The sequence below is a fragment of the Vombatus ursinus genome, unplaced genomic scaffold (assembly GCF_900497805.2).
Source record: "Vombatus ursinus unplaced genomic scaffold, bare-nosed wombat genome assembly UNPS02014786.1, whole genome shotgun sequence".
Lineage (NCBI taxonomy): Eukaryota > Metazoa > Chordata > Mammalia > Diprotodontia > Vombatidae > Vombatus > Vombatus ursinus.
This window is the reverse complement of record NW_020954564.1, coordinates 15,510,883-15,525,996: the sequence shown is the minus strand read 5'-3', so window position 1 is coordinate 15,525,996 and position 15,114 is coordinate 15,510,883. Positions and strand designations below refer to the sequence as shown.

General features: G+C 35.3%; 1 protein-coding gene across 3 annotated transcripts in view; it reads left to right on the top strand.

Moving 5' to 3' along the window:
* LOC114047023 (target of rapamycin complex 2 subunit MAPKAP1) overlaps positions 1-15,114 on the top strand; it is a 328,986-nt gene that overhangs the window by 42,967 nt on the left and 270,905 nt on the right. For all 3 annotated transcript variants that reach the window (XM_027867678.1, XM_027867679.1, XM_027867677.1), the window contains 2 exons: positions 5,449-5,772; positions 10,816-10,905. In XM_027867678.1, coding sequence (XP_027723479.1) covers positions 5,514-5,772; positions 10,816-10,905 — 349 coding nt within the window. In that variant the 5' untranslated portion in view covers positions 5,449-5,513. The remainder of the gene's footprint in view (positions 1-5,448; positions 5,773-10,815; positions 10,906-15,114) is intronic.

Below are 15,114 nucleotides of genomic sequence, written 5' to 3'. Positions count from 1 at the left end.
ATTGTCTGATCACTACTTGTTCTGGTCCTCTTCTGAGATTTTTGCTCAAGTAGTTGTTAGGGCGAGTTGGGATCTATTTCCTTTTATTTTGCCATCTTGGCCACTCTTCTTTTTGTTCCCTTTACCCAAACAGGAAAGCTTTTGAACCTTATATAAAGATATTAGGGCCCAGATACATCTTGTTTACCCATTCTAAATTATTAAGTTCTATGTCTTTTTCGACCAAGCTATGTTTGGTAGGGGGAACCACTACTTTATCCAGTCTTAGTCTTTCCCTTGAACTCTAGTTCTATATCTCCAGTTTCCTATTAAATGGTTTTTAAAATATTAGTTTATTTTTAGTTTTCAGTATTCATTTCCACAAGATTTTGAGTTCCAAATTTTCTCCTCATCTCTAGCCTCTCCCACCCCAAGATGGCTTGCATTCTGAATCCTATTAAACATTTTCTTTCTACTTATTTATTTATCTGTCTATTTATTTTTAGGCAATTGGGGGGTTAAGTGACTTGCCCAGAGTCACACAGCTAGTAAGTGTCATGTGTTTGGTCTGAGGCCGGATTTGAACTCAGGTCTTCCAGACTTCAGGGCTGGTGCTCTATCCACTGCGCCACCTAGCTGCCCCCCTCCCATTAGACATTTTCACCTGGATTTCCATTTGGCATCTAAACTTAAGTATGTCTAAGAACTCATTATATTTTCCCTCCAATTTAGACTTTTCCCAAGCTTCCCTGTTCCTTATAGACACCCAGATTTCAAATTTCAGAGTCGTCTGCTAGTCTTTATTTCCCCGAACTCCCCATATCCTGTCATTTTGTGAATCATATGATTATACTTCTACAACATCTCTCATATATGTCTCCTCTCCATTAACTTGACCACCACCATAATCCTGTTCTTCATCACCTCTTGCTTAGCTTTCTTGCAGTAGTCTCCTAATTAGTTACTCAGTATCCAGTTTCTCCCTTCTCTAATCTATCCTACACACAGTTACAAAATCAATATCCTAAAGTTCAGATTGACCATGCTATGCCCCTATTAAGAAGGATTCCCAGTTGCTTCTAAAATAAAATTCAAATTCCTTTCTGACATTTAAAGACCTTGACGGTTTGGCTTCTGCTTACTTTTCCAGGCTTATTGTGCATACTCCTGTGCTTCATCCCTCTATATTCCAGACAAATAGCATGCTTTTTAGCATGCTTTTCCTTTTAAACTTTGAATTCTAGATTTTTCTCCTTCCCTCTTACCCCTCTCCCACCTACTGAGAAGGCAATCTATATCATTTATACATGTGAAATCATGCAAAACATATTTCCATGTTAGCCATATCACACAAAAAAAGCAAAAAGGGAGGGGAGAAAAATTATATTTAAATTTGCACTCAAAGTTCATCAATTCTCTGTCTGGAGAGAGATAGCATTTTTTTTTCCTTTTTTTATCTTTTTTTCTTTTTGGTGAGGCAATTGGGGTTAAGTAACTTGCCCAGGGTCACACAGTTAGCAAGTGTCAAGTGTCTGAGGCCAGATTTGAACTTAGGTCCTCCTGACTCCAGGGCCAGTGTTCTATCCACTGTGCCACCTGGATGCCCTGGTAGATAGCATTTTTTCATCATGAGTTCTTTGGAATTGTCTTGGATCATTGTATTTTCAGAGTAGCCAAATCTTTCACAGTTGATTATCATTGCAACATTGCTGTTACTGTGCATGATAATTTTATGGTTCTTCTTACTTCATTTGATATGAGTTCATATAGGTCTTGCCATGTTTTTCTGGAACTCCCCCAACCCTCATCATTTCTTATAGCACAATAGTACTCCTCACAATCATATGCTACAACTTGTTCAGCCATTGCTTAATTGATGAATATCCCTCAATTTCCAGTTCTTTGCTACCACAACAAGAGCTACTATAAATATTTTTGTACATAGGTTCTTTTCCTTTTCCTTTGATCTCTTTGGGGTACAGACCTAATAAGTGGGATTTCTGGATCAAAGGGTATACAGTTATATAATCAACATCTTTCTTCCATTTGGTCAATTTTGCTTTTTAAGGAGTTCTTCATTGAATTTTTGTACCTCCTTTTCCATTTAGCCTGTTCTTTTAAGGGAGTTCTTTTCTTCAGTGAATTTTTGTGCCTCTTTTCCCATTTGGCCAATTCTGTTTTTTAAGGTTTGTTCAGTATGGTTGTTTTTTTTTTTTGCGTTTTTTTTTTAACCAAGCCATTAATTCTCTTTTCATAATTTTCTTGCATCATTCTCATTTCTTTTCTCAATTTTCCCTCTACAGCTCTTATGTCTTTAACTCTTTCAGGAATTCTTACTGGTCTTGGGTCCAGTGATCATTTTTCTTTGAGACTTTGCTTGTAGCTGTTTTCTTATTGTTGCCTTCTTCTAAGTTTATCTCATGGTGTTCCCTGCCTCCATAGTAGCTTTTTATGTTCAGATTCTTTTTTTGTTGTTGTTGTTTGGTCATTTTTCCAGCCTATTTCTTGACTTTGAATTTTATGTTAAAGTTGGGCTCTTTCTTGTGCTTCTGCTGTCAGAGCTAGTACAGGGTTGAACCCTAGGTTTTTGGTGCTTCTAAGGTGGTATTATCCTGGGAGATAATTCTATTATGTCTAAGAACTCATTATATTTTCCCTCCAACTTAGACTTTTCCTATTAATTAATTTTCACTATTCTTCTGATCTGCTCTTTGGTCTTTACTCAGTGAAGGGCCCTTGCTCCCGTGCAGCCACAAGTACTAGTGCTCTTCTTGGTCCTAGAACTGTGACCAGGGACCCTGCTTCCTTGTGACTGATCACAAGTGTACCTCTCCACCCTGGAACTGGGACCAGAACTGCTTATGGGCAGTAGAGTTGCCAAGCAGTACCAAGTTGCACCCAGTGCAAGCAAAAGGGTTCCTTATAATCTCTTTCTGACTACTTGTCTGACTCACTTATCATCTCTGTGCTGAGAGCTTCCAAAGCTGCTGCTGCTGTTCTGGCTGCCTCCACTCTCTATTTTTGCCGTTTCTGCTGTGCTCCAGGCCTATGCCCATCCTGGTGTGAACAAATCTCTCCTACCAACCTCCTAAGTTGTTCTAAGGTGGAAAAAGTCTCCCTCTGACCTTTTGTTCTCTCTGCTGCTCCAAAATTTGATTTCAGGTGTTATTTTAAATTTGTTTGGAGGGGAATGTTGGGGGAGTTCAGCTGGATCTTGGTCTGTACTCTGCTATCTTTATCCTAGAGGAAATAGAGAGCTACTTATAAGCTCCTTGAGCTAGAGGGTGATGTGGTCAAATTTATACATCAGGGAAACTATTTTGGCAGCTGTGATTGGAGAGGGGAGACTAGAAACAGGTTTAGACAAGAGGTGATGACAGCTTGTGGTAATCTTGTGAGTAGGGGGAAACGGATGGGTATAAGAGATGTTGTAAAGCTCTTATTGACCAGACTTGGCAACTGATTTGATATGAGGGATAAGGGAGAGTAGAGTTGTTGAGGACTTTGAGTTTAGGAATCTGGAGAATTGGAAAGATCTTGGTAGAAATGGCAAAATTGGGAGGAGAGGGGTAGGTTTAGAAGATAAGGTGAGTTCCATTTTGCACATACTGATTTTGAAACGTCTATAGGTTATGCATTTGGAGGCATCTAATAGGTAAGTTGGGGATTCAAGCCTGAAGCTTGAGAAGGACTAGAGCTGGATACATAGATTTGGGAGTCATCTGTATTAAGTTGAGAATTGAACCTATGCAATAGTATATGCTCTCACTCTCATGGTTCTTATAGTCTAGTAAGGGGCTTGGAGCTAATATAATGCACAGTGATGCATAAGTGCATAAAGGAATGTGAAACATAGGTGTCGGGATTGGGGCCACAAATATGGACTGAGAAAATTACTGAAGAAATTCTTTAGGAGGTAATATTTAAGCTTAAAAGATGAATAGGAATCATCTTGTTTGAGAAAATAATTCTCTATTCTATAGTGACTTCACAGATGGAGAATTTGGTAGTGAAGAGGAAAACTAAATAAATAAGAGCCCAATACATTTCTGTGATAGGCTTTGAATTTTTGAAGTAAGGAACTGTTATTTCTTTAGTTATATTAATTGCAGAATAGCCAGTCTTCCTCTCTGGCACCATGTAACATGTCTTCTAAGATTTAGAAGTAAAAGTTACATCAGGGTCATTTAGATGAAAATCTTCATTTTACAGAAGGAAAAAAAACAAACTTAAGTCCAGAGAATAGAAGTGATAAGGAAGTAGTAAATAGCAAAACTGGAATTTCAACCCAGGTCCTGATTCTACTTCCTCTAGGATATAGAACTGTATAATCTCTGTTGTAAAGGATTTCCTTTTTGCTCAGCCAGATTAAGAAACAATGAATTGTAATGGAAAAAGCACTGGACTTGAAATCAGAAGGCCTATGTTTGAATCCTAGTCTTGGTACTTAGTCTTTGTGTCACCTTGGGCAAAACATGTCACTTGACCTCTTTGGGCTTCAGTTTTCTCAAGTACAGAAAAAGAGTTTTGGATTAGATGGACTTCTAAAGTCTCTTTCACGCAGCTATGTATCACCGTGGATAAAATGCTAGGCTTGGAGTCAGGAAGATTTATCTTTCCTGAGTTCAAATCTGGTCTCAGACTCATAGTAGCTGTGTGACCCTGGGCAAGTCACTTAACCCTATTTGCCTCAGTTTCCTCATCTGTAGAATGAGCTGGAGAAGGAAATGGCAAACCGCTCAAGTATTTTTGCCAAGAAAATCCCAAATGGGGTCGCAAAGAGTCAGACATGACTGAAAAATAACTGAACAACAGTAACAAAAAGTCTCTTCCAGCTTCATATCTACAATTCTATGAATCCCTTCTCCAGCACTGACACTACTACAGATCTATGTAGTTCACTTCCTCTCAGTGAACGACAGTTTTTCATCAACTATAAAATGGACTTAATAATTCTTTCACTACTAATCTCAGAATTTTTAGTAAGAGAGCACTTTTTAAACCTTAAAGTAACTGTAGAAATGTGAATTTTTGGGGGATAATTGTTCTTTGTGACCTCAGGCAAGTGTTTTTCTCTCTGTGGGTTTCTGTTTCCTGTTCTGTAAAATAAGAAGTTTGGACCTTTGAGGTTCTTTCCAGTCTCTGATCTTAAGTTCCTTTTACCTCTGAAACACATAGAGAAATGGTGTGGTGTAGTCAGAAAAAGGTCTTCTGAGTTCCATCTGTGAAAAATTAAGAATTTGGTCTTAACCTTTCTAGGATTTCTGTGAGAAAGTGTTTTGTAAAACCAGTGGCAATACAGAATGTGTTTTATTGGTATGATTGAGGCATCCTAGTATAATGAAAAGTTTGTCACTTTTATAAACTTTTTGACTGTTTACAAGTTACTTTGCCTTTCTAAATTTGTTATTCTCTATATTCTTTTTAAGCTCATGTAGATTTTCCCTTTTTTTTTTTTTAATTTTTTAGGTGGTCCCTTTAAACAATATGAAGAGGAGAAAGTAGACTTTTAAGGAAATTGGACTCCATAAAGAATGGCCTTCTTGGATAACCCAACGATTATCCTGGCTCATATCCGGCAATCCCATGTGACCAGTGATGACACAGGGATGTGTGAGATGGTCCTGATTGATCATGATGTAGATCTGGAAAAGTTTCATCCACCTTTGGTGCCTGGAGACAATGGCTCTGAAATGCCAGGAAGCAGTGTTGAAACTCAGGGCTACGTCTATGCCCAGTCTGTTGATATTACCTCAAGTTGGGACTTTGGCATCAGAAGACGCTCAAACACAGGTAAATGTGGGATGCAGCCCTGATTCTCTGAGCTTCATAGGCTCAGATCTGGAGGAATCCTTAGAGATATTCTAGTCTAACATCTCATTTTACATGTGAGCACACAATGCCCATAGAGATTGAGTGACTTGTCTGAGGTCACATAAGGAATAAGCAGTGCTGGGAGTCCAGCTCCCTGGGCTTCAAACTCCAGATATGCCTGTCTTTTACAACCCCTTTCTGCTTCCCAGAGAAATTTAGTGTAAAGGAATGCAGTCTGTTTTTCTCGAGTAATGTCATGTGTGGAAATAGCATATCTTTGTTTTGAATGATCACCATCAATCGATTACCTCTGCAATTATTTTTAGTAAGCTTTTCTAAAAGTTATTATTAACAACAGTTTAGTTTGGTTGAAAGAATATTGGGCTTGGAGCCAGAATTCCTTCATTTGAATCTTGGTTCTGCAACTATACTAGCTTTTTCGACCTTAGGCAAATCATTCTTTCTTTCTGGTCCTCAGTTTATTTATCTGTAAAATGAAGATTTCGGATTAGCTGATCTCTAAGGACCCTTCTACTTCTTACATTCTACATTTTACTCTAAAATTCTTTGGGAAAAAAAAAGCGTAGTACCTAGTACCTTGTATATGATTAATAAATAATGAATATTTGTTAAATGAAAGAATGAATAACATTTGCAGTGTGTAGTACTTTGGAATGGGGGGGGGGGGAGAAACCTCCTGAAGAGATATAGTGGGTATTTTAGAAAGATACATTTCGGGATACTTGTCTTATATGTTCTTGTAGTACAGGGTGCTTAAATATAACCTTTTGCTCCATCTTGGCAAGTGTTTATTAAACACCTAGGTAGGCACTATGCTTGTTGATGAAGATGCAAACATGTAAAATTAAATAGTCATTGCTCACAAAGAGCTTTTGATCTATTAGCTTTTCAAAGAATTAGAAAGCATGACTTCCTATTGACTTATAGTAACTAGGAATTCTGATTTAGGGCAGACTTTACTATTTCGTGACTGGTCAAAGGACTTACTCCTGTATCCTTAGTTAATTGTTCTGACCTAACCAGTCTGAGAAATATGATGATGATGATGATGATGATGATGATGATGATAGTGATGGCAGCTTACATTTATATAATACTCTAATGTTAGCAGAGTTGCTGTCTCCCAATACCTTGTGAGAGGCAGTACAGATGTCATTATTCCCATTTTCAAATGGGAAAACAGAGGTTCATAGAATTAATCATTTTGTTCGCAAGCTTTTATTAAGTGTTTACTATGTTCTAGGCCAGGGGTGGGGAAATTCAACCTTGAGGCCACATGTGGCCTTCTAGGTCCTCAAGTGTGTCCCTTTGACTGAATCCAAACTTCATAGAACAAATCCCCTTAATAAAAGGATTTGTTCTGTAAAACTTGGACTCAGTCAAAAGGCCATACCCGAGGACCTAGAAGGCCACATGTGACCTTGAGGCCGCAGGTTCCTCACCCCTGTTCTAGGCCATGTGTTAATTGATGGAGGTAAAATGTATTATTTGGCAGTGTAGTAGAATCTGTTTTTCCATACTCTTCCAATACTGTAAAAGATTAAAATAAGCTATATTTCTATTGTACTTTTAGCGTTTCTCTACAGCAAAAATATGAGATTGGTAGTGCAAGTAGTTTTATTTAGATAAGGAAACTAGGATGTAGTAGTGTGGTTAAGTGACTTGCCCATGGGCACACAACTAGGATGGCTAACTCCAATTGTAGTGATTTTTCCATTATGTAATTTCCCTCTGATAGTCCTCAAAGATTCCTGTTCATTGTCTTTTCCCCCCTTCCCCTTAAACAGTCATTGCCACTCTGAATGTCTTTTGTAAGATGTTGGCTTCATCAAACTCAAGCCATTGAGTTAGCAAGAATCTAAAATTTTCGAAGAACTAAGTAATAATCACAGACATACAAATGATGCAGAAAATCAGTGAGTCAAACAGGTAATTTGCCATTTTTACTGATGAGAATGGAGTTTATTAGTCTGAGTTGGTCAGGAGTTGCTCTGTACATCTCTGCCCACCCTCCAAGGTGACATTTTGCTACCTGTAGCTGTTGCTTTCTTAGCATCTTAAAAGACTACACATTCTTCCAGAACAGCTGGCTCTGTGATGCTGGTCTTAGCTCTTTGGTAGAATTATTCTAAACAACATATCCTGCCTCTTCCATGTGTCCCTGAAACACATTCTCCCTTCCTCCGCTCCTTCCCCAAGCCATTCAGGAGAGAAGAAATTTACCCTAGTTCAGTTAGCTTTAAGGTATTTTTTTCTTTTACTCCATCAAAAAAATTATGACCCCATATTATAGGTTATCATGTGTAATGTTCATCATTAGTTCATATTAATGTTTATAAGGAGAAATAATTTTGTTACACTGATATTCTTTATACTTAGATATGACTAGTTCCCAGATGATAAAAATAATTGATTACTATATTTGTTACTTTTTTAAGTTAAAATTTTTAAAAAATTTTATTTCATTAAATATTTCCCAATTACATGTACAAATTTTTTAAAACTTTGGAGATGGAAAGGACCCTATAGATCATCTAGTTCAACCCCCTCATTTTATATATGAAGGAAGTTGGCAATTATTGGCAGCATTAGGTTTTTTTTTTTTTTGAAACGTTAAATTTCAAGTTCTTTTCTTCCCTCCTGCACCTTCCCTACTTCTTGAGAAAACAAGCAGTATAATATCAAAACATATTTCCATATTAACCATGTTGCAAAAGAAAACACAAAAAGCCAAGAAAACAAAAAAAGTGTACTTCAGTCTGCCCTCAGAGTTCATCAGTTCTCTCTCTGGAGGTAGATAGCGTTTTTCATCATGGGTTCTTTGGAATTGTTTTGGGTCATTATCTTGATAGAGGAGCTAAATCTTTCACATTTAATCCTTGTTACAAGATTGCTGATACTGGGAACAGTGGACTTGTTATTTATACCTTCTTGTTGTTATTTATACCTGTCAGGGCTTAGGCTCCTCTTGTTTATGAGAAACCAGGGTGATTTTCTTATATCACAGTGAATCAGTGGAGGAAGGCTTTAGTGGAGGAGGACTAATGGAGCAGTGGTTTTAGTAGAAAGATAATATGGACTGGGTATCACAACTCCAGCTTATAACACTGTTTTAATCTGTGGTAATAGAGAGTGTTCTATTATGGTTTAGAACTTTAAGGCCTGGCTTCATGTCCAAGTTCTTCTGTATTACTTGTACCAGATATGGGAGCCTCAATTAACTTCCCTTATGTATAAAATGAGGAGGTTGAGCTAGATGATCCATAAGGTCCTTTCCATCTCCAGATCCTGTGATCCTATATCATATAAACAGATTGACATCTTATGAAATCTGCTAAGTTAATTTTGCCATCACTATGGAAAAAATTAATAGCATTTATCAGTATTGAAAGAAATTTTTACTGAAATAAGTTATATGAAGCTTTAAATATAATTGAGAACCATTGATTTCAAGTTCTTCATGTTAAATTGACTTCCATGCAAGTCACTGGAGTCCTGTTGTCTGATAAGATGGGATAGATTTATGTGGGAGGATATAGTTAAGAAAGGCAGCTAGGTGGCACAGTGAATAGAATGCTAGGCATGGAGGCAAGGAAGACCTGTGTTTAAATTTGGCCTAGCTGTGTGACCCTAGACAAGTCACTTAACCCTGTTTGCCTTAGTTTCTTCATCTGTAAAATGAGCTGGAGAAGGAAATGACAAACCACTCCAGTGTCTTTACCAAGACAACCCCAAATGGGGTTATGAAGAGTCAGATACAATGGAAACAACTGAACAACAACAAAATAGAGTTCAGAGCTTTGCAGTTTTATTTTTTTGTATACTTTACACTTAATGATTTCAACTGAATATGTTTTTCTTTAATAAAATTTGGTTGATTACATTGACATCATCAAAATGATTTTGCCACAATAGTTTAGACTAGTAAAAATGGTTTTGCTGTTTTCCTGTACTCTCCTAAAAAAAAGAGAATTATTTTTGCCAAATCTAGAAGTGGTTGAAGATTTGTTTTTTTGATTTGAAATACACCAGGACTTTGAAGTCACATCTGCTATTAACAGAGAAGAGTTTTAAAAGTGCTAATATTGGTTAGTGCTTTTTTTCTTAGTCCATTCAGAGGCAATAAAAGTTAATAAAATGTGTAGTTAGAACATAGTAATTGTGTTATAAATGGTGTTTTTGTGAATTACGGCTTCTTGGATTTTGAAGACTTGTTGGTTGGTTGTACTATTATTTTCTAATGTTTTGTTTTGGGGATTTTAGATGCTTCTGCCATTGGAAATATATTAGTAAATGGAAGCTGTGTTACCTTAATGATTTTATGAATTTGCTTTTTAATTGTGGAAGTGTTGTCTTAGTATTTTGGACATTGAGTCAAAATATGGTAAAGAGAAATTGTTCTTTCTAAGATTTGACTAATGTTACAAAGATACAAATCATTTATTTTACTACCTATAAACTGTTTCAGCCCACTGAAGAAAAGCTATGCTAATTTATATAGCTTTGACATTTTATAATTTTCATGATTTTTAGATAAAGGATTTTATATTTAAAACTTTAATAGTCTAGTCTGAGTTCATTTATCTTTAATTTTTGAAACGGGTAGAGTAATTCATAACAGTAATTTTATTCTGTAATGTAATATTCACTTCAGTTCATTTGTGCATTAAAATTCCTTTAAGACCGTTATTAATGATTTATATAATGAAATGTCATATTAATCACAGAAGTTTTCACATTTTATTATTCTCTTCCATGTTAATACTATCTTTATGATCTCTATTAATGTTTTATATCCTCTAATTTCAATTATAAATCAAGAACATTTTCATGTTTTTGTTGGTATTTGCCTTTCAGGGGTACCACCTTTAAAATTTTATGACTTTTTCCCCCTACATATGCAGTATAAAACATCTTTATTCATATAAAGGTAGTTAATTATGTCTTTGTTTATAGTAAACTTTCCTTGACAAACTTATAGTTATAATATTTCTCTTCAAGCTCAAAGATTAGAGCGACTTCGAAAAGAGAGACAAAACCAGATAAAATGCAAGAATGTACCATGGAAAGAAAGAAATGCTTCTCATTCAGGTAAACACAGAATGTTCATTTGCTGTTTTTGTTGCTTTTACTTGTAGCACATTTCTTCATATAGGATTGTGATAAATAAAGCTGAGTAAATTATTTTCAAGCTTCATCAATAGATAGACAACTCGATGGATCTGGGTTTTTCTTGCTTCTTTGTTCTCTAAAACTGCATTTTTATTTTATGGTGACTGCTTCAGATGATCACTAGATCGGGATATTCTAGAGTGGTTTTTATGCTTCAGGAAGGGGTTCAACTTGATCATTGGTCCTTACTGTTTTTCTTGTGTCATGGATCATTTTGGCAGTTTAATAAGACCTATGGACTCCTCAGATTAATGTTTTAAATCCATAAAATACAAAGGAGACAAATGATATTGAATGTAGTTCTCAAAATAATTTTTTTTAAAACAAGTTCATAGAATCCCAAGTTAAGAATTCTTGAAATAGATGAGGCCTCTTCCAGTTCTAATACTGTATATTTGATTCTGTGTTCAAAAGACTCCTATAGATCCAGCATTCTATGTTCTCAGGTCCATTATTTATTAACATTAGGTAATTCTGTGATTTTCTTTGATTGCATGGTTCTTTGCTCTACTGGATCTCTTGGCTTGCTGTATTCAGGAAATACTTTGCTTAGTGCAGTCTTTTCTGACTGTTTCTTTTTAGTCTTTTTTGCAGTCCTTCGTTATTTTCCTACACTAATCACTGATCATAGTAAACAAAATACTTTCGTCTTTGAGCATAGAATCAGACATAATTGTCTTTTCATATTGTGTGTGTATATAGCCATATGTATGACATGGCTATGTAAAAGTGTGCTAGTGTATATTCAAAATTCTTGTCACAGGTGGTCATGTCATTTACCAAGAAGGGGAGATTAATAAATATAAGAAATTCAGTCAAATTGTCTTATCATTTAAAAACATGTATATTTTAAAAAGATATTAAATGTTTAACTTGCCAGCATTTGAATTATAGGATTTTAGAGCTAGAAGAACATTAGATTATATAATTTTAGAACTTAAAATGTCAGAGCTAGAAGGAAGGACCATAATAACCACATTTTAGAGTGTCTTAAGGTTTATAAAGAGTTTTCCTTTATCTTCATTTTACAGATGTAGAAACTGAGATGCAGAGATTTGTAGACTTAAGAACATGTTGGGTGGAGAGCCGTGGCCTTCTAGGTCCTTGGATGCGGCCTTTTGACTGAGTCATAATTTTACAGAACAAATCCTTTTATTAAGGGGATTTGTTCTGTGAAGTTTGGATTCAAAGGGCTACACTTGAGGAACTAGAAGGCCACAGCTTCCTCATCCCTGATATTAGAACATAGGCTATTGACTGCTAAAACTGGAAAAAACATCAAATGTTAAAAACAGATAGAATTTTAGAACTGAAAGGGACCACAGGTCTTCTCTAGTCCTATCCTTTCAATTTTATGGATGGGAGAAACTGAGGCTTAGAGAAGTCATATCACTTCCTTTGTATTATATAGTTCATAACAGAGCTGAGACCAAAATACAGGTTTCTTAACTCCTAATCCTGGCATTGACAATCTAACATTTTAAAAATTAGTTATACTTGTCAGCTAGCTAAACTTTGAAACTTAGTTAAGTGAATGGTGAAGGCTATTTCTCAGTGACAGTTATATTTGAAGATGTTATTAAGTTAAAAATCCCCATTTGTTCTTTATCCCATCCCATTATTTCACGTCTAGAAATTTTCCCAAATCATTCAGTCAGAATGACTATTACTTTTTTATAGAACTTTTAAAAATTCTATAGAAATAAAGTGTTTTAAAATCCCTGAGTGCTAGGCCTTTGATTTTGCTTCCTGTTAAAGATCTTTTGAGTATTTTATGTCTATTTAAAAAGCTCTCTGTCATTTATCTTGCTTATTTAAGAATATTTATATGTCTTAATGAGGTTTCTAGTCAATCTTCTCATTGCCTAGGAATACGGAGTTATTTCAAATTCCTGTATTTTCAAAAAAATATTTTTTGTTATTCTGATGTGATAAACGCCAACAGTCATTCATGTTTTCATATATAAACAAGAGTAGAAAAAATTCCATGTGAGACTGCATATTTCAACTCTGTCCAACTAGTTTTCTTTTTAAAAAGTATATAATTTTGTTGTGTTAGTTTCAAAGCTGTGCTTGTCCATTTTCCTCTGAATCTTCCTTTTGTTCTCTTTTATGTGTTTTTAAAAATGCTTCAGTGATGCTCTTTCCTTTTTTTTTTTTAACATCTTTATTATTAACCTTCTCTGTCCCACATAATCCCTCCTCCCTCTTAAAACCACATGTTTCTCGTTCTGCACCTTTTATTTATCACCTGCTTTCCTAGATATGGCAAGCATGCTTCATCATCAGCACTCTGGATTTGTAATTGGTCCCTGCGTTGTCAGTTTTCAAGTCTTTCAAAGCTAATTTTCCTTAATATGGTATAATCATTTAAAAAATTTGTCTATTTCTGCTTACTTCACTCTGCCTCGATATGTACAAATCTTCCCATGTTTCTCGAAACCTGTTACTTTTATCATTTCTAAGAGCTCAGTCATGTTCCATTCCATTCCACTTATATACCATGATTTGGTCAGTCATTCCCTAATTGATGGGCAACCCTTTAGTTTCCATTTCTTTGCTGCAACAAAAAGTGCTGCTCTGAAATTTTTTTGTGCTTGTGGGTCCTTCCAGCTCTTTTTTTTATGTCTTGAGATATGTGCCTGGTAGTGGTGTTGCTGGGTTGAAGAATATGCCCAATTTAATGACTGTGTAGAGTTCCAGATTATATGCCATGATTTTCAGATCACTGAACAGCAATAGTTCATTAATGTTCTTGGCCTCCCAAATATCCTACATTGTCATTTTGCTTTTTTGTCGTCTTTGCCAATCTGATGAATGTAAGGTGGAACATCAGAGTTGTTTTAATGGGCATTTTTCTTATTATTAGTGATTTGGAACATTTTTGTATTATTATTGTTTTATTACTTGCTTTTCCTTTTTTGAGGACTACATGTTAATGTCTTTTGACCACATGTGTATTGAGGAATGGCTCTTGTTATGTGTAGTTTTATCACCTCCCAATGTATTGTGGATGTATATCTTGGATATGAGACCCTTACTAGAAACTTGCTGTAAAGTTTTTTTCATAGTTAACTGTTTCTCTTTTAATTTTAAGTACATTAACTTTATATGTGCAGACCTTTTTAGTTTTATGTAATAAAAGCTGTTCATTTTAGCTCCTGTGATTGTCTCTATTCTTATTTTGAACAAGAGCTTTGCCTCTGTCAGAAGTTATTAAAAGTATCTCCTGCACTGCTACTCTTACTTGTTTATAATGTCACCTTTTATGTCTTGGTATCTATCCATTTGGAGCTTATTGTGGTGCATGATATGATAGGTTGTTTTGAATGTAATTTCTGCCAGTCTGATATCCTATTTTCTTAAAAGTTTTTATTGAATAGTGAGTGCTTAACCCGGTAGTTGGGGCTTTTTGGCCCTATCAAACATTGTACTATGTCTATTTGCTTCTGGATCTTGTGTACCTAATATATTCCCACTGATCAACTTGTCTGTTTTTTCACTAGTGCCAAATAGTTTTGATGATCACTCCTTTGTAGTATGTTTTGAGAAGTGGAACTGTTAGGTCTCCTTCCTTACCCCTTTTAAAAATTATTTTCCTTAAGATTCTTGACCTTTTGTGTCTCCAGATGAATTTTATTATTTTTTTCTAGTTTGATTGGTATGGCACTGAAATAAAAAATGATTTAGATAATATTGCCATTTTAATTAGATTGTCATAGCCCAACCATGCGACAATTAATTTCTTTCTAATTTTTTAAGTCTGTCTATTTCTGTAAAGTGCTTTATAATTGTAGCCATGTAATTCTTGTCTGTGTCTTTGAAGGTAGACTCCCAAATAGTACAATCTGTAGTTATTTTGAATATAATTCTCCTATGTCATCTTGCTATGTGTTAGTGGTACTATAAAGAAAAGCTGATGGTAGATGCGGATTAATTTTATATCCTGCAACTTTGTTGATGCTGTTGTTTCAATTCATTTTTAAAATTTGCCTCTAGGATTCTCTATAGACTTTCATAATTATCTATAAAAGTCATAATTTTGCTTTGTGTTTGTTCCATTTATTTCTCTTGTCTTACTGTTATATCAAGCATTTCTAAAATTATATCAAATACTAGTGGTAATAA